The 25,630-nt window shown below is 35.2% G+C and overlaps 2 protein-coding genes across 2 annotated transcripts in view; one reads left to right on the forward strand and one right to left on the reverse strand.

Moving 5' to 3' along the window:
- Positions 1-4,399: 4,399 nt before the first annotated feature.
- Positions 4,400-25,630, reverse strand: part of LOC142235075 (uncharacterized) — a 139,842-nt gene continuing 118,611 nt past the window's right edge. Inside the window, 4 exon segments of the mRNA XM_075306301.1 lie at positions 4,400-5,747; positions 7,791-7,986; positions 8,066-8,273; positions 8,385-8,546. Of these exon segments, the coding sequence (XP_075162416.1) occupies positions 4,904-5,747; positions 7,791-7,986; positions 8,066-8,273; positions 8,385-8,546 (1,410 nt within the window). The 3' untranslated portion in view covers positions 4,400-4,903.
- LOC142236410 (uncharacterized) lies at positions 21,324-21,842 on the forward strand. Its single transcript, XM_075307643.1, has one exon. It carries the CDS (start codon positions 21,324-21,326, stop codon positions 21,840-21,842), a length of 519 nt encoding a protein of 172 aa, XP_075163758.1.

The following is a 25,630-nucleotide window of genomic DNA, read 5'->3' on the forward strand; positions in this document are numbered from 1 at the left end:
TGTGTGATGCCGATGCAAACTGTATGATATTTGAGAGAAGCGCCGACAAAAACTGCATGATATTAGAGAAATTTTCCTCATGGCTGCCACTTACTGACGCAGTTTCACTTCACAGTGTCGTTCTCCTGTATTTTTATTCTCTCTGCTTCTGCTGGAGACAGTGTTGCCAGTATTGGGGATTTTTCCCCAAATTGTGGATATTTTTCCGTGAATGGGGATGAATTTTCTGAGTTGGGGACTTGGGGATTTGGTTGGGTATTTTTGTGGTGACTATTTTGAAATCGGTTTAACATAATAAATTAATATCAAATTTCTACATTTTAACAAAAGAAGTCCAGTGGTTCGTCAACTTTTTATAAAGAAAACTATGCTACTTTTTATTCCACGATATTCGAATGGGTGCAAATGGAGCATTTCAACTAGAAACGGATACAGAATTTTATTTCGAGGGCCTAAGCTCGTTTTACTTTTAATTTTTCTCATTTTGGCTAAGATATTTTTCTACAATTGCAAAATCATTTAAGACTCCGTAATCAGTGTACATCACTGATTTGTACAATATATCCGAATACAGATATTATGAAGATAATTCAACCTTGTATTGATCTACCACCACGGTTGTCACTTCAGTCAAATATAATCTACCAAAATTGGAAGAAAATTTTACGAAAAAAAAAAACAAAACCAACAAATCGTTTTTCCAAAATTTTATTTCTATTCTATTTTGACAACATTTTCTTTAGAAATAAAATTTTGAAAAATTTTTCTATAGAAATAAAATTTTGACAAAATTTTCTATAGAAATAACATTATAGGCTCCGGAGATCAAATCTGGGAAACGGTTTGTATGGGTGCTATATATAATTATGGACCGATATGGACCAATTCTTGCGTGTTTGTTAGAGACCACATTCTAACACCATGTTCCAAATTTCAACTGGATCGGATGAAATTTGCTTCTCTTAGAGCAATCGCAAGCCAAATTTGGGGGTCCGTTTATATGGGGGCTATACGTTAAAGTGGACCGATATGGGTCATTTGCAATACCATCCGACCTACATCAATAACAACTACTTGTGCCAAGTTTCAAGTCGATAGCTTGTTTCGTTCGGAAGGGTCTTAGAGCAATATTTCGATGTGTTACAAACGGAATAACAAAGTTAATATACCCCCATCATATGGTGGAGGGTATAAAAAGAATTGCGGCCCAAACCCCAAAAATACGAGATTTAATATTGAGCGGATTTGCTCTTTAGGAATAACACAAAAGCAAATACCGATCTATGATGCGCAAATCAAAGCTCTTTGATGTCTTGTCATAAATTGTGTTTGTTGCCATCTGGCCACTTTATTACCCACAAAAAACGCGTCTTATTTTCACTTTCGTTCTCATTTCTGAAAAAAAGCGAATTTTACCTAACATCTTAGTATTACTGATGCATCGCTCGATTTTTAAATATAATAAAACAATTAAAGTTGATGTTTTCACAAAAAGTTAAAAAATGCGATAAAAACCGCGAAAAAAGTTAATTTATTATACCCTCCACCATAGGATGGGGGTATATTAACTTTGTCATTCCGTTTGTAACACATCGAAATATTGCTCAAGACCCCATAAAGTATATATATATTCTGGGTCGTGGATAAATTCTGAGTCGATCTGAGCATGTCCGTCCGTCTGTCCGTCTGTCCGTCCGTCTGTTGAAATCACGCTAACTTCCGAACGAAAGAAGCTATCGACTTGAAACTTGGCACAAGTAGTTGTTATTGATGTAGGTCGGATGATATTACAAATGGGCCATATCGGTCCACTTTTACATATAGCCCCCATATAAACGAACCCCCAAATTTGGCTTGCGGGGACTCTAAGAGAAGTTAAATTTGCTTCTCCGGCTGAAATTTGGTACATGGTGTCAGCATATGATCTCTAACAACCATGCAAAAATCGGTCCACATCGGTCTATAATTATATATAGCCCCCATATAAACCGATCCCCCGATTTGGCTTGCGGAGCCTATAAGAGAAGCAAATTTCATCCGATCCGGCTGAAATGTGGTACATGGTGTTAGTAGTGACCATGCAAAAAATGATCCATATCGGTCCATAATTATATATAGCCCCCATATAAATCGATCACCAGATTTGACCTCCGGAGCCTTTTGGAAGACCAAAATTCATCTGATTCATTTGAAATTTGGTACGTGATGTTAGTATATGTTATCCAAAAACCATGCATGAATTGGTTCATATCAGTCCATAATAATATATAGCCCATATAGACCGATCCCCAGATTTGCCTCCGGTGCCTTTTGGAGAAGCAAAATTCATCCGATCTGGTTGAAATTTGGTACGTGGTGGTAGTATATGATATTTAACAGCCATGCCAAAAGTGGTCCATATCAGTCCATAATCATATATAGCCCCCATATACACCGATCCCGAGATTTGGTTTTGGAGCCTCTTGGAGAAGCAAATTTCATCCGAGTTAGTTGAAATTTGGTACATTGTGCTAGTATATGGTCGTTAACAACCATGCCTAACAAGGTCCATATCGGTCTATAGTTATATATAGCCCTCAGATAAATTGATCCCCAATCACACAAAAACTGGTCCTATCACGTTCATAATTGTATATAGTCCCATATAAGCGACCCCCATATTTGAATTCTGGCTCTCTACCACGTATGAACTAACTCATAATTTAGAAAACGATGTTAAGAAGTTTTAAAATAGGTTAGGTTAGGTTAGGTTATGTGGCAGCCCGATGTATCAGGCTCACTTAGACTATTCAGTCCATTGTGATACCACAGTGGTGAACTTCTCTCTTATCACTGAGTGCTGCCCGATTCCATGTTAAGCTCAATGACAAGCTTTTTATAGCCGAGTCCGAACGGCGTTCCACATTCCAGTGAAACCACTTAGAGAAGCTTTGAAACCCTCAGAAATGTCACCAGCATTACTGAGGTGGGATAATCCACCGCTGAAAAACTTTTTGGTGTTCGGTCGTAGCAGGAATCGAACCCACGACCTTGTGTATGCAAGGCGGGCATGCTAACCATTGCACCACGGTGGCTCCCAAGTTTTAAATTACCACAACCCAAGTAATTCGATTGTGGATGACAGTCTTTCGTAGAAGTTTCTACGCAATCCATGGTGGAAGGTACATAAGATTCGGCCTGGCCGAACTTACGGCCGTATATACTTGTAATTGTTAAAATTAATCTTTGGGACTGACTCATTGAACAATCTAAAGTATATGGTGTCTTGATAATGTTTGGTATCATTCGGACAAAGTAATAAAGCGGATTATTTGCATAGAATACTTCAGGGATGATAAGTAACCAAAATATTAAAAAAATGCTGTTTCCAAATCTCCCTTCAATCATTCCGTGCAAACGTTTTCAATTTTCAAAATTTTTACCAGCGAGTAAAAATTATTTTTGGAGTTTTATTAAATGGAATGAATTATACTCACGGCTAAAAACCCCAAGATTAACCCTTAAATGCACAAGATCACCGATTCCTACGAAAAAAAATATATAATATAGAAAATGGTAAAAGAAAAGAAAATTTGCATACAACAACAAAAAAATTGCTTTTATTTTTTGAAAAAATAGTGGTTGTATCTTAAAAAAATGCAGTGCGTATTAAACTAAGTTTTTATTTACAAATAAAAAAATTGACTTTAGTAAAGAATAGAGAATAGATATATTTTTACATTACATAGTTTTTCTTTGCCAATATTACTTTCATATCTGGTAAATATTATTTATCTTCCAATTTGTAGTTTTGGGAATTTTTTTCTCAAAATTGTATTTTGAATTTTAATTTTAAAAGCTTTGCAGAAAAACATATTTTTAAAAATAGCATTATGATGTTGTAAATATATCAAATTTAATTTCATAGAATCCGGTCAAAATTTTAACACGTAAGAATTTTTTTCTGGTTGTATATTAAAAGATTTAAGGGCTAAGATACCGTATGAACTAGGATTTCACTCTTTCTTAAAAAAATATATTAATATAAAAGATAAATTGATTAGGGCTAGTTACCATATTTGAATTTATGCCTTTTAAGAAGGTTGAAAGAAAATACCAAATATGTCGCGGGAGTGTCACGGTACTTATTTAACTTAAAAACTTCCAATAAAAAGTACAATAAGTGACAACTTAATAAACTCTGGGGTACTCACAAATAAAGTGATTCTCATGATTTCTTTGTAACTTAAAGGATATTATCTTCTATACCATTTAGTTTTTTTTGTTTCTTCTCCAGACAAAAAAATCATTATTTCAAATTTTTTTCTAATATGCTATTTAATACGTAATAGTTTTATTTTCTTTTAAAGCTGACACAAACTTGCCTTATCATGTATATAAAAATAAAAATCGCTGAGCATTTGTGTTTCATTTTTGTCCTTTAATATTCCTCTATATAACTGACTTTCTATCTAGGTACACATTTACATACATAAATGTTGCTGTAGCAGCTTTCTTCCATAAAACTAAACGAACATAAAAATGGTGGCAAAAGTTTATAAATAAAACTCAAATCGTATCCATAATCTTCAAATTATTCATACGTACGTACGCAGAACATTGTATGCATATGTGAGCCCCATTCCCCACTCCAAAGCGACCTGAACCGCCCAGCTAATTTCATGTACGGTGTGTATGACTGTGTCAGCGTCACAAAATCAATTACTGGCGTGCCATAAACAATTATTATGACGTGTAATATTTGGATCAAGTTCATTGATTTCGCCGTCAATGATTTAATATCAAGAACGCAGTCATAGGATTGCATGACGACATGGTCGTTCGTTGCCATCATTGTGGTTGCCGTTGTAGTCTTCGTCGTCGCAAGCGTCATCGTCTTTATCATCGGGGCCAGGAAATTAAATCACAATATTGTCGTTACCGTTATCGGTTTACCATCGGCATTAATTTGTACTTCCTTTTCCGTTCGAATATTATTCGTAAAGCTTTGCACACTGGGCGGTTTACTCAAATCAATGGGTGGTATATCTTCATCGTAGTCCTCCTCCATTTCGGCTTCGACTTGTTCTTCGACATCGATAATCGATGAGGGTTCTTCGAAGGGTTCCAATGATTTAGACGGTGCCGGATAGAAATGTTGCGGTTGTTTCTTGGAGGCCGATGGACCTGGCATATAAATAATACCATCATCCTCCGTGTCATCATCGGCGTTGAGTGATTTGTTATGATTATTGTTGTTATTGTTGTTGTGGGCAACCATTTGTTGATGAGGATGATTATGATGATGGGAATGAGGATGGGTGTGGGGCTGGGATATTTCATTAGGATTACAAGCATAACTGGCGGCATATCCCGAGCCATTCTGATAGGGATTGGCTGATTTCACATATGAATTGCGACAACTGCCGCCACAGTTCATATGATTTTCGGGATCACCTCCATTAGCTCCATAACAATGACCCCTATGCACCGAACCAGATTCACCATATTTGTGCAGACTATGGCCCACAGTGCCTTGTATTTGTTGCCCACTGCCAGAGTGGGCAATTGACTGCTATATGTGGGAATGTGAACGAGCGATCGATAACGAATATGGGCTAATATCCTTTTGTATTTGCATTGTGTCGTAAATGGGAAACTCACAGCAGAGTATGAATTTCAATGCGGCTGGAACTTCTACATAGACGGCCGGTGGTACAGGTATCAGTGGTGAGGTTGAGGCTTTGTATTTCCGGTATTCCAGCTGACTGCAAAAAGTAAACAAATATCATTAAATTATTTTTATAAAAATTATGCCATAGACCAAGAAAGGTATAAACGCCTCAAGTCATTTGGAGAAATTCTAAGACAATATAACCATATCCGTCTGTGTGTTCTATTACAAAAAAATATTTGCTTGCAGTTAAATTTGATTATTTTTTACGAAATTTTCCACAGCCCAATGAAAATTTAAATTTCTTTAAAGATGTCTCAAATACTTTATGAACTAAACATGGACATTAAGTTCTATGGCCGTACACATAAGTTTAATATGAATTGAAGCAGAAGAAAATTTTTGTTCGATTCCCACAAATAGTAAGAATGAACACTTGTATGATTAAAATGGTCACGTTTGGGCGCCAACGATTTTTATACCCACCACCATAGAATAGTGATAGAATAGGGGTATAATAAGTTTGTCATTGTATCCCATCATAATATTGATTTCCGACTACATAAATTATGTATATGATCAGGATCAGGAAGAAATTCTATCTGGCTGTGTATTGTAATCGCGCTACAGTCTTCAATAATAAAGCTATCGTGCTGAAATTTTGCACAAACTTTTTTTTGTCTGCAGGCAGGTCTAGTTCGAAGATGGGCTATATCGGTCCAGATTTTAATATAGCCCACATACAAACCGCCCCCCGATTTGAGGTCTTGAGCATGTAGACACTGCAAAATTTTTCTCCGATTTAAAATCTAGAGGTATTTTGGGTGCATAAAAAAATGTGCTAAATATGGTGTGAATCGGCCCACGTTTTGGTTTTGAATTAAATTCTTGTCCTAGAGGTATTTTGGGTCAACACATAAATATGCTCAATATAGTTTGTATCAGTCCATATTTTTGTATAGCCCCCATATAGACCGATTTGCCTGAAATTGGAAATCTATAGGTATTTTGGGTGCCTGATATGATGCGTATCGGTACGTGTTTCGGTATAGCCCCCAGATAGCCCGATCTCTTGATTTGACTTCTTGGGCTTCTGGGCGCCAACATTTTTATCCGACCTGCCTGACATTGGAACTTTGGGTCCATACATAATTTTGACGAAGATGCTGTGTATTGGTTCATGTTTTGTTATCTCGCATATATAGACCGATCCCCAGATTTGAACTCGTGAGTATCTAGTCATCCCAATTTTTATCCGATTTGAGGTATTTTACTCGTAGGTTTAGGTAAGTAGTATGGCGAGTATGGTGTGAATCGGTCCATTTTTTTGTATAGCCCCCATATAGACTGATGTCGCGATTTCCATGATTTAGTATATATGTTTGCCATGTTATTCAATCCATCTGAAGTTCTATATATTTTCAAGTAACCCGATACTACGAAGAGTTTTCAAAGGAAACAATTATATTTGATTCATGATGGTGGGTATAAAAGATTCGGCCCGGGCGAACTTAAGTTTGTATATTCTTCTTTTCTTTAAAAAGTACACCAGGGCGTTACATTTTCGTGGATTTTTGGAAATGTCTGTAGTATAATTTAGTTCAATTATTGCAAGAAGTATTTCATTCTTGCTATAAACCAGTTTAGTTTTTTCTGTGTATTGTAATCACGCTACACACTTTAGTAATGGCGCTACGTCCTGAAATTTGGCTCAGATTGTTTTTTTTTTTTTTTTTGAAATCACGCTAAATTTCAAACAAGAAAGATATCCGCTTGAAATTGAAATAAAAAGTTCTTATTGCAGTAGGTTAGGTTAGGTGGCAGTCCCATGTATCTGGCTCACTTAGACTATTCAGTCCATTGTGATACCACATTGGTGAACTTCTCTTGCAGTAGGTCGATGAGTACTGCAAATGTAGCATTTGGACCCTTAATGGCCAAGGTACAATTTACTGTACTTGGTCAATATATTTCACCACGAAATCTCATAAAAAACAAAAAAAAAAATATTTTTTTTACACTCTCGCTAATATGACAAACGTCACACATATCTCTCCTACTTAAGACTTCAGTCTTAGTTCACCGTGGTAACTTCATTAAGGTAAAGTGTTATGAATTTCACAAAAATCTCACTTACTCTCTATATTTCTCATCAGCCGATCGTTCTCTCAAAGGGATACCGGACAAAAAGAGTATGATAAAGGTAGTGAAGATCGGTGAAGCTATTGCTACCCACTCATGACCCGAAATAACATTCAAAGATATGGCAAATATACCCCACCAGATGACAACTTCACCAAAATAATTGGGATGGCGTGATAAACGCCAAAGACCTGAAATGAAGTAAGAAACAAAAAGGTATAAACGTTCATTTAAATCCTTCACACTAAAACACTACACACACACACTCACCATCATTGCAGAATTTTCCTTGATTAGCGGGATCTTGGCGAAATGAAAATTTCTGCAAATCAGCATAGGTTTCGGCCAACAAACCCACAATGAACATACCCGTGCCAGCAGAGTCCAATGTGGTCATCGTCTTGGGAGCATTCGGTTGTGAGTGACGTGGTGAGTTAATGATTATTACTGGCAGCGAGACAATATAAACCCAGACGGCCTGTAATTGATTTAATTAAATTTTATTACATGTCTCCATGTGTTTGGTGAACAAGAATGTTGATCTAAGCTTGCGTCATTCATTTGTTCATTCCTTTCCATTGGTAGTTACCTGAAATGTCCAGAACACAGCATATCTAATAATATTTCTTCGAGTATCATCAAATTGTTTATCTCGTCCCAATTTAACAATGCGATACAGCAGGTAACCGGATAGACGGGCGCCCCAAAGGCATACAAACAATGTGACCATCAATTGGCGGCTATCATAGGCCTGTAAACAAATCGAAACAGAGAAACAAAAACAAAGATCAAATGAATTGGCTAGTAGAAGAAAAACTAACATTAAACAAACAAATAAACGAAACCACATTTACTAAGAGAGTGGAGATACAGAGACAACAGAACTATTACACAAATGGAATGGTGGCTATTGCAGCAACAGAACAGATAATGGTCATCCCAATAACCAACTGAATGCCTATCTGTCGATTTTGGTCATTTGTTCACTTAAATTTTATATGTGGACATTGGAGGCCATTGTCTGTGTATAAACCTCAATTACCATACACATATTTACATACATGTATGAGAGCGAGATGGAGAGAGGGAGTAGATTGCATTGCAAAACAAAACATTGAGAATTGTCCTCAGCTATAGGGTAAGGTTGGTTGGCTTTATGGGTGAATGGATTTTTGGAGACCATTTGTATTTAGTGTGTGTGAAGGATAGGGGAGGGGGGTGTGAGTTAAATTTGTATATGGGTTTGTGCATATTGCATGTGCTGCTATTCAAAATATATTATATGGGTCATTACATTACAAATCAAAGATTGAAAATGAAATTTCAGATAAGAGTGAACAATTGCCAAACTATGATATTGTTAAATAAATGGGGGAAATTGGGTATATTATCACCAGCTCGTAAATACGAAATAAAGCCCCGAAGAGAAAATGTTATCAAGTCTCAAATGTGAATGAAACTTACGCAACCCTAGATTATGTTTTCGTTAGCCGATAAGGTTTCAAATTCGGATTGAAGTGAGATATAAATTTAAAAATTGTTGGGCTAGGCTAGTAGGAAAAATATCTTACACAAATTCATACAGGGCTTACATCCTGAAGTAAAAAATAACATAATATCTTTATTTCTCGCTGAATTTAATTTCACAATAATATTTGCCTTAATATTTTGGGCAGTATTTCGCAAAATATTGGGTATTGTATGTTTGAAACACCTGGAAGGCAAAAATGGTCAGTGCTCCCACCCCATCTCCTTCCGAGACGATTTAATATATATGTATATATATATATATATATATATATATATATATATATATATATATATATATATATATATATATATATATATATATATATATATATATATATATATATATATATATATATATATATATATATATATATATATATATATATATATATATATATATATATTTGATAATACGAGAAAATTTTAATGTTAAATATCTCACATTTATATACATAAAATTTAAATTAGAAACAATATTTTTTATAGTGTATGCAAATGCCTTATGCCAAAGGGTAATTTGATTCTTACTTGACAATTTATTATGTGTGAAAAATTGCCATAGACAACTGCAATGAAGTGACAAAGTTAAGTATCAACTTGCTATTGCTTAGCAATAATTTTTAATAGAATTGTCATATTCTACAAGTGATGCTAATATCAAAATGTAAATAACTTCAATTGTCTGTAAAATAATGGGGGTGGAAAAAAATCCATGGAATTTAATTGAGTGTAAAATATTGTTTTCCTCTTCCTATGAACTTTTAAAATATACGTCAAAATCTTACTACATCAGAGATATGAGAGATATGTAATAACAAGATGCTAAGTTGATCTCTGATACAGATGACTACAATTTTTTTGATTAAATTATTGTCTACATAGCATATCGGCCTATTATTATTTTAAAATTACTGCAATTTTTGTCAACAATATTGTATTAGGAATATATAATGGCAATGGTTAAAGAATATTCTGCAAATTTAAATATTCTAAATTATGAAAACTTCCTGTGCAACCGGAAGTTAAGAATATTGTTTGAAAGACACCCATTTTTTCTAGTGTTTGTAAAGGTCACCCATTGGCTCGGTAATTTAAATCTTACTTGTTAATTTATTATGTGTGGAAAATTGCCATACACAACTGCAATCAAGTAACACTAAGGGGTATACAGTTTTATTCCTTAACAATTATTTTTCATAGAAGAATGAACATAACATAACCCATGTATGTTCAAGATGTGATAGTAATTTTAAACTGATAATAAATTTAATTGTATATAAAATAAAGTAGTAAAAAACAAGTTCCATGGATAGCGTAGAAACTTCTACGAAAGACTGTCATCCACAATCGAAGTACTTGGGATGTGGTATCTTGAATCGTTTTGTAAATTGTGAGTTAGTTCATACGTTGTATATATTAGACAAAAAAGGTATGTGTAAGTAAGTCTACAAATAATTACGAATCGATATGGACTTTTGCACGGTACGTAGGGAGCCAGATTTGAAATATGGGGGCTATATACAATTACGAACTTGATATGGACCAATTTTTGTGTGATTGGGGATCGATTTATCTGAGAGCTACATATAACTATAGACCGATATGGCCCTAGTTAGGCATGGTTGTTAACGGTCATATACTAGCACAATGTACCAAATTTCAACTGACTCGGATGAAATTTGCTCCTCCAAGAGGCTCAAAACCAAATCTCGGGATCGGTTTATATGGGGGCTATATATGATTATGGACTGATATGGACCACTTTTGGTACGGTTGTTAAATATCATATACTACCACCACGTATCAAATTTCGGATGAATTTTGCTTATCCAAAAGGCACCGGAGGTCAAATCTGGGGATCGGTTTATATGGGTGTTATATATAATTATATGGGGGCTATACGTAAAAGTGGACCGATATGGCCCATTTGCAATACCATCTGACCTACATCAATAACAACTACTTGTGCCAAGTTTCAAGTCGATAGCTTGTTTCGTTCGGAAGTTAGCGTGATTTCAACAGACGGACGGACATGCTCAGATCGACTCAGAATTTCACCACGACCCAGAATATATATACTTTATGGGGTCTTAGAGCAATATTTCGATGTGTTACAAATGGAATGACAAAGTTAATATACCCCCATCCTATGGTGGAGGGTATAAAAATCAATGGTATAGAAAGCCAACTGGTTTTTCTGATTTAAAATCTAAATTGTGTAAATTTTTTACCAACATTACCCAAATGAGCATGATAAGTAAGTGATACTGGATCCAAAATCTATGACAGTGTCCTTTATATTTGGCAATCAATTTCGAGAATGTTGCACCTTTTTTCCCAATCGAAATCGCCATAAGACAAATCGAATAAAAATGTCCTTCTCTCGAAGTCCAAGTAGTCAAATAGGGAGATCATTGTATATATTGGGCAGAGAATAAAGCGGCCCAGTCGCGCTGCCAAATTTTGCCATCACTGACCATTTTTTGCCAATCGATTCCGCCGCCGAATATTCTTCATTCTCTGCTATGAGGCTATACCAAAACATGGGCCCATACACATCGTATTCGTCTCACCTATTTGTGGACCTAAAATACATCGACATTACCAATTTGTATCAAATCCGATAGGCAGCCGGTGGCAGCCCGATTTATTTTCAGGCTCACTTAGACTATTCAGTTCATTGTGATAAAAATTGATATCGGGTTCAGTTTATATGTAAGCTGCATCAAAACCCGGACCGATATATCCCATCTCTGACTTTTTAAATCGTTCTTGCAGACAAAAACGAATCTTTGTAAAAATTTAAGAGCGATAGCTCCACTATTTAAGGATTTGGCGTGAATACAATATACCGACAGATAGATAGACGTACATAGACGCTATCATGGTTTCCCAAAGCTATTGAAGTTCCAAAAAATGCTGGATCGAACAAGGTGATGCTTCGCTTATCCGAAAGTGGCGAGTTACCGAATTTGGTTTTCTTCGATGAGAAGCCATTCCCAATTCTAACCAAATGATGTGGAGCAAACGTGGTGCAATGGTTAGCATGCCCGCCTTGCATACACAAGGTCGTGGGTTCGATTCCTGCTTCGACCGAACACCAAAAAGTTTTTCAGCGGTGGATTATCCCACCTCAGTAATGCTGGTGACATTTCTGAGGGTTTCAAAGCTTCTCTAATTGGTTTCACTGCAATGTGGAAAGCCGTTCGGACTCGGCTATAAAAAGGAGGTCCGTTGTCATTGAGCTTAACATGGAATCGGGCAGCACTCAGTGATAAGAGAGAAGTTCACCAATGTGGTATCACAATGGACTGAATAGTGTAAGTGAGCCTGATACATCGGGCTGCCACCTAACCTAACCTAACTGATGGGGTTTACTTGCTGAAAAGGACAGCTGAAAATGTACTCCTTCGATTAGACACCAGAACTCAATCGCTGCCGACGGTAATGGTATATAATGCCGAATATTATCGAGAAAATGTCCTAAAGGTATTATTGAAGCCCCGGTGGCCGACAAGCATTTCGGACAGTATTGAAGCTCTAGGCAGACAAAAGTTTCGTCGGCAGATTATGGATATTCCCACAAGACTCAGTACCATCGCACTCAGAACACGTCAACCAAGAATGGCTTAAAAAATCCTCAAAAAAATCTCTTGATCTCAATCCGTTAGATTTTGCGCCTAAGTCATTTTGAAGTGTATGTTTGGCATTAGAAAATGTTAAAGTGTCCGGCGCTCCGCCGGAAATGGAATAAAATATGGCAGAACCATTTTAGTATAGTGTGGGTTGGCTTTCTCGGCCGTTTTGAAGGCTATAATATGAGCCAAATCTAAACTGACTCTAAAATCAATCAGTTTAACCAGCTTTAAAATGAAAAAAAAAAAACATAAGAAAAATATAACGCTTTAAATTGTTGCTTTATATATCTGCCACCCTGTATAAATCGTGTATTGTACTTTATATGGTGGGAAACTGATAGTTTAATATATTACAATTTTTTTATACCATACGTCATACTCTTGTGGTGAGCATACAGGCATAGGTTGCGTATACGTGATATGTCATATATTAAAAATATAACATACGCCACAGTGTACTTTAGAGAAATGTATGCGAAATTTCCCCAATCCCCATGTTTCTCATTGTTTGAATCTTCGTATTAAATACATTGTATTCAAACGTTTATATATTTACCCAAGAAAATGGAAAAGAAGACCATTTGATATTGTCCCCCCTAGCTTTATCACAGGGATAACAATAAAGCTTTTATGTTAACAAAAGCAAGTCCAACCAACCACCCTACCCCAACACAAAAATGACTAAACACAAATCCAAAAATATTATATACAATTGAAATCATAAAACATTTGTTATTTAACCAGTACAAGCTTTTATGAAGACCAGACGATTTCCATAACCCAGATTTTGGTTTCGTTTTCCTTTCTCATTTTCTCATTTTTAGATGATAGAATTGACCATGGTTAAGTTGTTGTTGTTTTTAGCACTTAGTAAAAGTGTTTACAAACAAATCTTTGTGTAAGCGTATGTTTCAGTGCATTTATAAAATGTTAGTGTATGTGCATTTGTATTCAAATCAAAGCCACACCAGATTGCGTGTAGACTAGCAGGCTAGCAAATGCATTTAAATCAAACCTTCCTACTTGCAGTCTTTAAATTTTAATCTCCCTTTTTTGGTATTTCTTGTTATTATTGTTATTGTGGTTGGGTTTTCGTTTTTGGTTTGTTTCTATTTAAAATACATGGGGCTTCGTAAATATTTAGAAACATTTTAACGATTATTATCCGGAAATGCAATATGTTATGATGTCCATAAAATGCAAAAGTAAAACAGAGGGCCATAATGAGCAAGGTATTTTATAGCTGACTTGTAATGGCAGCTAATTGAATTTTACTTTTTGAAATATCATGAAGTAGGGTAAAATTACAGGCCTTTATTTTGTTATTTACAAATGCTGCATTTAATTCTAAATATAAAATGGTCATACGCCCCATGTCTGCCATTCACTCATGTTAAAGTTAACCTAATGTCACATTACACGTACGAAAAAGACTGTTTTTCATATGTTTGGGTGTAAAAATTATATGTTTGAAACTCAAATTTTCAACACAATATTTTTAAGTGCAAGCATATAATGTTCATAAACTAGCATAACATGTTTGGGACATATATGTTAATATGTTAGAAGATATTATGTTTGGGACATGAAATGTTTCTAAATATAATATGCTTAGATGCAAACATATATTAATTTAGAAATAACGTATAAACATATATGTGTTTAGAAAGAGAGACCTACACGGACGAAAAAGACTGTTTTTCATATGTTTGGGTGTAAAAACTATATGTTTGGAAGTCAAATTTTTTAACACAATGTTTTGTAAGTGCAAGGATATAATGTTCATAAACTAACATTACATGTATGGGACATATATGTTAATATGTTAGAAGATATTATGTTTGGGACATGAAATGTTTCTAAATATAATATGCTTAGATGCAAACATATATTAATTTAGAAATAACGTATAAACATATATGTGTTTAGAAAGAGAGACCTACACGGACGAAAAAGACTGTTTTTCATATGTTTGGGTGTAAAAACTATATATTTGGAACTCAAATTTTTTAACACAATATTTTTAAGTGCAAGGATATAATGTTCATAAACTAGCATTACATGTTTGGACATATTATGTTTGGGACATGAAATGTTTCTAAATATAATATGCTTAGATGCAAACATATATTAATTTAGAAATAGTCTATAAACATATATGTGTTTAGAAAGAGAGACCTAGAGAGTATGCTACTAGTAAAATAATTGAAGTAACCAATTGGCGCCTTAAAAATATATCCACACAAAGAAAATTTTTTTCTACCAGTGTATGCCCTAAGGTGAAGCATAATATGTTTGAACAATACAAGCAATATTTTGTTTGGACCAATCCTGAAAATATATATGCTTAAAGCAAAATGTGTTTGGGGTATATGTTACAGAAGCGATTTGTTTTTGAGGGTGTAGATATATAAAGTTTAGAATTTTACGATTGTTGACACTTTTTGCGATAATTTTTTATGTAGCTTCGTTAGGCTTTAACTTCAGTAAGCAACAAGTAAATGAAGTTTTTTTTGTTGCGATTTAATTTGAAGTGAATTTTGCTTATGTTAAGCTCTTAACAGATATGTGCGTTTAAAGAAAGAATTACATACATATCCGTTGTATGGTTTAAAAGCTTGCTGCCAACCTTGATCTTATGAAGCCCCATGAAAATGGGGGTTAGAGAGTTAAAGTCTAAATAAAAGCCAATGCATCGGAATTCCAATTTTATTAAAATTGGGTAACGTTTACCTTTGTAAATTTTGGAAAAGAATTAAATTCAGAATTTTTCTTTATAATTCGATAGTTAATATTAAAAATCATTAAATCATTCAACTTTCACAATATTTTTATTTAACAAATTGATCGATCAAAGTATTGTCTATAGCTACCCACTATTTTTCCCATTTTTCTCGAAACATATGTTACGCATACCGCGACAAAACCGACTCATCTTTTGACACAATCTAGGTTAGGTTAGGTTAGGTGGCAGCCCGATGTATCAGGCTCACTTAACAGGTTGGCTGATAAGTCCCCGGTCTAACAAAGAAAAACACATTTCTTTGTCAAAATTCGTTTTTATTATTCAACATAGTTCTCTTCAAGAGCGATACAACGATTATAACGACCTTCCAATTTTTTGATACCATTTTGGTAGTACTCCTTCGGTTTTGCCTCAAAATAGGCCTCAATGATCACCTCTTCATTGCAGCCAAATTTTTTCCCTGTGAGCATCCTTTTGAGGTCTGAGAACAAGAAAAAGTCGCTGGGGCCAGATCGGGAGAATACGGTGGGTGGGGAAGCAATTCGAAGCCCAATTCATGAATTTTTGGCATCGTTCTCAATGACTTGTGGCACGGTGCGTTGTCTTGGTGGAACAACACTTTTTTCTTCTTCATATGGGGCCGTTTTGCCGCGATTTCGACCTTCAAACGCTCCAATAACGCCATATAATAGTCACTGTTGATGGTTTTTCCCTTCTCAAGATAATCGATAAAAATTATTCCATGCGCATCCCAAAAAACAGAGGCCATTACTTTGCCAGCGGACTTTTGAGTCTTTCCACTCTTCGGAGACGGTTCACCGGTCGCTGTCCACTCAGCCGACTGTCGATTGGACTCAGGAGTGTAGTGATGGAGCCATGTTTCATCCATTGTCGCAAATCGACGGAAAAACTCGGGTGTATTATGAGTTAACAGCTGCAAACGCCGCTCAGAATCATCAACACGTTGTTGTTTTTGGTCAAATGTGCACCCGCCTGGCACCCATTTTGCACAGAGCTTCCGCATATCCAAATATTGATGAATGATATGACCAACACGTTCCTTTGATATCTTTAAGGCCTCTGCTATCTCGATCAACTTCATTTTACGGTCATTCAAAATCAATTGTAAATTTTTTTATGTTTTCGTCGGTAACCACCTCTTTCGGGCGTCCACTGCGTTCACCGTCCTCCGTGCTCATTTCACTACGCTTGAATTTTGCCTATCTATCAATTATTGTTGATTTCCCTGGGGCAGAGTCCGGAAACTCATTATCAAGCCAAGTTTTTGCTACCACCGTATTTTTTCCATTCAGAAAACAGTATTTTATCAAAACACGAAATTCCTTTTTTCCATTTTTTTCACAATAACAAAAGTTGCTTCACAAACGACGCTCTATCTCACAAACTAATTGACTTACAAATTTTGACACGAATCATTTGAAGGTTGGTACTATATAAAAATAATATGCATTTAATACTAGCGACGCCATCTATGTGTCAGACCGGGGACTTATCAGCCAAGCTGTTGGACTATTCAGTCCATTGTGATACCACATTGGTGAACTTCTCCCTTATCACTGAGTGCTGCCCGATTACATGTTAAGCTCAATGACAAGGGACCTCCATTTTATAGACGAGTCCGAACGGCGTTCCACATTGCAGTGATACCACTTAGAGAAGCTTTGAAACCCTCAGAAATGTCACCAGCATTACTGAGGTGGGATAAACACAATCTACAAATCGATCCAATTTTTGACCTCCTCACAAGAAGAAAAATGCTAATCCATCCTATGATGATAGGTCATTTTCCTCAAGCATGCCGATATTCACACACATATTGTTTGGTAGGACTCACGGTTACGCACACTCACGAAAAGGTAATTCCTACTCACGCACGAAAATGTCGTGACTGACGAAAAATGCCGCGATTCACGAAAAACATCGTGATTCACGAATAATTTTGTGAGTAATTTCCCTTAGGGACGGGTCTGAAAATGTGAGCATGATTAACATCAAGAGCGTTAATAAACTCTTAACATCCCAGATATCACTAAAATTGTAAATGAATTGAACTCGTAAGCGGTTTATGTCAGTGGGCGGGATTATTATCTTGAATGTATTTTTTCGAAATTCGTTACACACGCACACTCACGAAGAAATTATTTTCGTGACTCAAGCTCACGCACGACATTTGGTTTGTTAATCACGCACACTCACAGCGTTGCCATCAGCGTGACTCACGACTCAAAATTTGGTGAGTCACGACAATTTCATGTCACGTGCACACGTCTAATTGCTAATACTCTTTGCTAAGCAATCTTTAAACTGCAATTTTTAAATCAATTTTATGCGTTGCTTAAAACAAAAATTTAAATAGGGACAATTATTACACAAATTCCGAACATTTTCCCCCCTTTCTGATAATTAAACGACTATGCGCCATTGAGTCGTTATGAATGTTTTCGCCAAATCTTAAAATGGAAAGCCTTAAAGAAATCGTCGTGTTTCGTATACATGCTCAGTTTGCTGATTAATTGATTTATTTCATGATTTTTATTCTGTAATATTTAAGGTTACACTGTGTGAATATTTGACAGAATTGAAAAACCAAGAAACATCACTCTAGCAATATTTTCCAAAAATGGTAGACTAATATTTTTGTCTGAAAATGTGAGCATGATTAACATCAAGAGCGTTAATAAACTCTTAACATCCCAGATATCACTAAAATTGTAAATGAATTGAACTCGTAAGCGGTTTATGTCAGTGGGCGGGATTATTATCTTGAATGTATTTTTTCGAAATTCGTTACACACGCACACTCACGAAGAAATTATTTTCGTGACTCAAGCTCACGCACGACATTTGGTTTGTTAATCACGCACACTCACAGCGTTGCCATCAGCGTGACTCACGACTCAAAATTTGGTGAGTCACGACAATTTCATGTCACGTGCACACGTCTAATTGCTAATACTCTTTGCTAAGCAATCTTTAAACTCCAATTTTTAAATCAGTTTTATGCGTTGCTTAAAACAAAAATTTAAATAGGGACAATTATTACACAAATTCCGAACATATTCCCCCCTTTCTGATAATTTCAACGGATAAACATACTCCATGTATTTCATCATACTCCCCAGCCCATTCAGTTTTACAAAATACAGTTTACCCCCATTGTCATTTCTACAGTCTCCAGCTCTCTCAATCTCAGTAATGCATTTCTTTGTGTATCATAACAAAAGACCAAACAAAACCCAACTAATACCTTAGTAGATGCCACACCAAAAAACAACATTATTATATATAGCATATCTTTATAATGGGGTTTTCTCCAAAAAACACAAACTTAATAAAATTAAAAAGTGTAATATATAGCACAAATGCTCTTGATAAGGATTTCTTAACTCAACTGTGATCATTTCTACACAATAACATATTTCCTAGATCATGGCATTTTACCTCAATTGTCATTTCTATGACACTCTCTTGTATTCTCTATCTCTCTCCTTTTAATATTCTCTCCCAATTTCGTCAACGGTTTTTGAAACACTCAGAAATGTAACTAGCATTACTGAGAAGGGTTAAGCCACCGCTGAAAAACCTTTTGGTGTTCGGTCGAAACTGCGATTGAACCTATTGGACCTTTGTATACAAGGCGGGCTTTTGAACGATTGTACCATGGTGGTTGTCAACAATATTACCAGACCATTTCGAATACTCTATATGTACAAGTATCTCACAAATAACATATCCTCGTGCCCACAAATATCAGCAACATTTTGCGATGCGTGATTACTTGTTATTGTTTTGGCAACGTATATTTGTTTTATTAATTTGGCAACGTATTTTTTTCTATTAATTTGGCAACGAGTGCACCCTTTAATTTCATATGAAGCATTCATAAAAACGTCAACAGAACGTTATTTGTATAGGCATTGCCAAAATTGCGAAAAAGTATAGGAAAACAACTGAAAAAAATTCTGAGAATCCATTTCTCAAATGGAATTCTATTAACATCGAAGTGTAATGATAATAAAAACAATTTAAAGACTAAATATTGAAATTTTCTCACACCACATATTGCTTTTAAAAATTTATACTATTCCATTTTCATTTATCAATTTTGATTTATTTTTATCCAATCCGATTTCAATGGCATTCAATTCATCATCATCATCATCAGAAGCAAATTTCACACTGCATATGAAATGGGTAAACAACGGGCAGTGATTTAAAAATTAAATGAATGTGAAATTGTGTTCCATGAATATTTCATTTTATTGACGGAATGCAAATTGAATTTGAATTGTTCCAAAATAGACATGAAGTGATTTGATAAATCCATTTGAATAGTAAACAAATTGTTCTATTTTTGAAACAGAAAATATTAAACGACTATGCGCCATTGAGTCGTTATGAATGTTTTCGCCAAATTTTTAAATGGAAAGCCTTAAGGAAATCGTCGTGTTTCGTATACATGCTCAGTTTGATTTATTACACTGGGTGAATATTTGACAGAATTGAAAAACCAAGAAACATCACTCTAGCAATATTTTCCAAAAATGGTAGACTAACATTATTGACACCATCTGAAGTTTCCCAATTTTTTGTGGGAGCTACATTGAAAAAAATATTGACCTAATATGGAAGATTATGCAACTTAAATTTTAGGACTCGAAATTTACGCAATGCTAAGGACAAAATTCTTTAAAATAATGACATTTTAATTAAAAGAAAGTTTATAATCCTTGTTTCAAAAATTTTTGTCATTAAATTTAGGACACAAATCTTGAAATTTTGCGTCCCTCTGTTGAAGTTGTAGATTTTTGAAGTAAGGCAAATGTTAATTTAAAGAAATCGTCTTTAACTCAACTGACATATTGAGTTTTTAAATTTAAGATAAAACTTTTTTTTAAATTTAAGATAAAACGGCTAAGACTTATTTTAAGGATTTGCACCTTTGGTTTAAAGTTTTTTAGCATTAAGAAAACAGTTTTTACTTTGAAGTACTTGACATAGTTTGGATTTTAAAACTGGAATTTGTTTGTACATGAATACCTTTATTAATATACCGCAAACAGAGAATAAAAATTCGATGAATGAGATCTGTATCCAATTTTAATTTTATCGATCCTAGATTTAAAGCCAGGGAGGACCCTAAAAAATGTCTTTATTTTAAAGAAGCCGCATCTTTGGCTCGGAATCAATACCAAAATCCTTAAAGGAAGGTCCAAATCTTTGGATCCAAGTAAACTTTTTTTTGAGTGTACATATAAAGATTTATACATTCCTTATATACATATAAAGGGTGATTCTTTTGAGGTTAGGATTTTCATGCATTAGTATTTGACAGATCACGTGGGATTTCAGACATGGTGTCAAAGAGAAAGATGCTCAGTATGCTTTGACATTTCATCATGAATAGACTTACTAACGAGCAACGCTTGCAAATCATTGAATTTTATTACCAAAATCAGTGGCAGAAAATCCGCTTTTTTATCGACAAATTTTGTTCAGCGATGAGGCTCATTTCTGGTTGAATGGCTACGTAAATAAGCAAAATTGCCGCATTTGGAGTGAAGAGCAACCAGAAGCCGTTCAAGAACTGCCCATGCATCCCGAAAAATGCACTGTTTGGTGTGGTTTGTACGCTGGTGGAATCATTGGACCGTATTTTTTCAAAGATGCTGTTGGACGCAACGTTACGGTGAATGGCGATCGCTATCGTTCGATGCTAACAAACTTTTTGTTGCCAAAAATGGAAGAACTGAACTTGGTTGACATGTGGTTTCAACAAGATGGCGCTACATGCCACACAGCTCGCGATTCTATGGCCATTTTGAGGGAAAACTTCGGAGAACAATTCATCTCAAGAAATGGACCGGTAAGTTGGCCACCAAGATCATGCGATTTGACGCCTTTAGACTATTTTTTGTGGGGCTACGTCAAGTCTAAAGTCTACAGAAATAAGCCAGCAACTATTCCAGCTTTGGAAGACAACATTTCCGAAGAAATTCGGGCTATTCCGGCCGAAATGCTCGAAAAAGTTGCCCAAAATTGGACTTTCCGAATGGACCACCTAAGACGCAGCCGCGGTCAACATTTAAATGAAATTATCTTCAAAAAGTAAATGTCATGGACCAATCTAACGTTTCAAATAAAGAACCGATGAGATTTTGCAAATTTTATGCGTTTTTTTTTTAAAAAAAGTTATCAAGCTCTTAACAAATCACCCTTTATTTAAATGTCAAACGCATTGGACAAACATTTTTTCCACTCGTACAAAATCTCTAGACTTAAAATGTGAGTATTGTAGCCACCGTGGTACAATGGCTAGCATGCCCGCCTTGCATACATACACCCTCAAAAAAAATCGCTTCTTTAACATATGTCCCAAACATATTTTGCAGGAAGCATATATATTATTGCATACTGCCGAAACATTAATATGTTTGTTTTATGTGAACATATTATATGCTTGGAAGCATTTTGAGCCAAAAATATTATATGCTTGGAAGAATTTTTCCCAAACACGATTGTGCTCATTCCCTAACATACTCGTAATTTTCACTTCCACGAAATTTTTTAGTTATTGGCACCTTTTTCTGTAATACAAATAATGTTGAAGAAATTATTCACTTTTATAAATTTTTTAAATTTTACCTTTCGCCTGCACGGAGAATCGAACCGAGGACCATACAGTTTGTAAGCCAACACACTATCCACTGGGCTACGTAGCTGTTATAGTCACCAGTAGATAATTATCGTTTTAAGTTACATTTATATAGCATAGTTTGCAGCGCCCACGAGCCCATGCAAACATAACATTATTTAACAGAAACATACATTTGTTTGCCACGTGGAGCAGTGGTTAGCATGTCTGCCTTGCATGCAAAGGGTCGTGGGTTCAATCCCTGCTCCGACCGAACATTTTTTTTGTTTTTTTGTTTTTTTGTTTTTTTTTTTTTAATTTACACATTTATATTTATACTATATTATTTTTTTTTTTTTAAATGAAACTTCGAAATATGCGTTATTAAAGATTTATAGTCAGTAACAGTGCTTGATATAAACGAAATTGACTGATTTTTGGATAAAATATTATTTTTTATTGCAAAAATAACAATCTTGTAATAAAAAACTGTTTTTGTACAAAACTTTAAAATTTGGAAGGAATTCAAAAACTAACAAAAGAAGAAGATACATACATAATTTTATAATATAAACATAAATTTATTTAGGAGTGAACAGTTTTTTACTAGCATTTAACACCATCGCTCTAAAATTCCTTTTATTTTTCTTTAATAATTCATTTTAAAGAAAATAAACTTTTTAAATTGTCTTAGCTGTAAAACTCGAACTTAATACCCGCTTTTATATTTGATGGTGTCCGTCAACTCCTCGTGGACTACTTTTTAATAAAGAAGAACTAAAGTTTGTTTTTTTACATTTTACTGTGTAATTTTTCACTCCTTTCCTCCTTATTTCATTTTACTGTCACTAAAGGGCACTATACTCTAAAAAGAGTATAGTGCCCTTTCGTTATTTTTATGAAGACCCCTGATTTCTTTTAACGAACCAAGAAAAAAATTGTGCCCATAATGCCAAAATGATAAACAAAACACATGTCCACACATACATAAAATGCTGCTCTCAAGGCGAAAACATAAGCTGTTTGTTTTTCAAATGTCTATTCTCTTGGTTCAGAATGTATATTCTCTTTATTCAAATTAAATAATATTTAGACTTAAACATATCAAATTTTTGGCCTTATCATAAAACAGTTTTCCGAAACAACATACAAGCGGTTTCACAGAAATTGTTCTCTTTTGACTCTTTTGCTGTGTTATATTGATATCATTCGTCAACTCTCCCGGTTTCCATCTCTATTTCTTTCTCTATACTCTCTCTGTCACTTTGAATAAAATATCACAACATATGTATGTTTAGTCGAAATTTGTAAATTTATATATGTTTGTATTCACACATATGATTTTTATGAAACATTCATACCCCAAACATAATATATTCTAACATATTAACATAGATGTCCCAAACATTTAGTGTTAGTTTAGGAACATTACATGTTTGCACCTAAATATATTGTGGTTTAAAATCGTGTCCGAAACACATTTTGTTTAAATCGGAACATATGAAAAACATATTTTTCTAACAGTGTAGGATCGTGGGACCAACTCCAGCTTCAATCGAACATCAAAAAGCTTTTCAGCAGTGGATTTTCCCCCTCTCATCAATGCTGATGACGTTTTCGAGTGTTTCAAAGCTTCTCCAAGTGGTTTCACCGCATTGTGGGATGCCTTTCGGACGCTGCTATAAAAATTGATAGGATCGGGCAGAGCACAACTAATAACACTGTGGTATCACAATGTATTAATGAGCATGAAATATCGGTCACTTAACCCTCCGATGAGTGAGAAGGTCCCCAGGGACCTTTTTGCCTTTTCAAACTGAAATTACTCCCACTTCGGCCAATACAACTCACCCCCAAAGTTACTCTGTGTTCCAAGAGTATTTTGTTGCGCATCTTTTGGAAAAAAATCAAGCCGATCGGATCATTACTTTAGGAGTTATTAAGGTTTTAGTGAGAATAGTACGCGGACGTGTGAATAGGTCCGTATGGACCTTGTACTGAATTTCACTAATAAATGCATGTTTTTGGGCACCATTATAATTTTTTTATTGTTTCAATACATAATTTACTTGTTCTGAACACAAAGACCTAAACTCAAAGACATTAGGGATGATGATAAAAACAAAAAATTCTAAGAACAAAAAAAACACATTCGAATTTCGAAGAACAAAAATACACACATATTTTTTTAGTAGTCATTGAGAGAGCTTGAGAGAGAGATTGAGAAGGAGTGGAAACCAGTGACAGTGAAAGAGTTTGACGCCTTTGTAGCTATTCTTTTGTATGCTGGACTCACAAGATCAAACCATGAACCAGCTATGGGACGCGATGCGTTGCCCAATATACAAAGATGCGTTGTCGTACGATCGCTTCATATGTATAAAGCAATTTATTCGATTCGACAATGGAAACACTCGACAACAGCGACTCATTAACAGCAAAACTGCGTCTATTGACGACATTTGGGAAATGTTGCAATATAACTTGGCAGCAGCTTACACTCCTCATGAAGCACTAACAGTTGATGAGCAGTTGTTCCATTACAGAGGCCGCACCCGCTTCACACAATATAGTCCGTCAAAGCCAGCTAAGTATGGTTTGAAAGTATGGTGGTTATGCGACTCACAGAGTTATTATCCTGTGAAGGGAATGATATATTCTGGAAAACTGCCAAACCAACAACGGGAAATAAACCAAGGGCAGAACGTAGTGCTGGATCTTGTGGAAAAATATTTAGATGCTGGCCGTACTATATACGCGGATAATTTCTTTATCACTCTTGACTTGGCGCGTATTTTGTTGAGGAGGAAGACCGCATATGTTAGTACAGTGCGCTACAACAAAGCATTCATTCCACAGGAGTTCAAGAAGAACCCGATGCGCACCATCAATAGTACATTATTTGGGTTCAACGAGGGGGATATATCGTTATGCTCATACGTGCCGAAAAAAAAAGATAAAGTGGTGAACGTACTCTCCACAATGCACTACACCTGCCTCGTTGAGAAGCAAACCGAGAAGCGGAAGCCCTATGCCATATTAGATTACAACGCCAACAAATGCGGCGTTGATACCATGGAACAAATGCTAGGCATATGGTGGACGTCGCTGCATTGGCTGCTTTTACGATTTACAACGAAATGAAGCCTATAAAAAGGAGTGACAGACGGCGGTCGTTCTTGTTACTGCTAACGAAAGAATTGGCCACACCAAATTTCGAAGAACGTGCCCTGAACAACCATATAACCTCATATCCAAGGATACGC

Source organism: Haematobia irritans, chromosome 4 (genome assembly GCF_050003625.1).
Source record: "Haematobia irritans isolate KBUSLIRL chromosome 4, ASM5000362v1, whole genome shotgun sequence".
NCBI lineage: Eukaryota > Metazoa > Arthropoda > Insecta > Diptera > Muscidae > Haematobia > Haematobia irritans.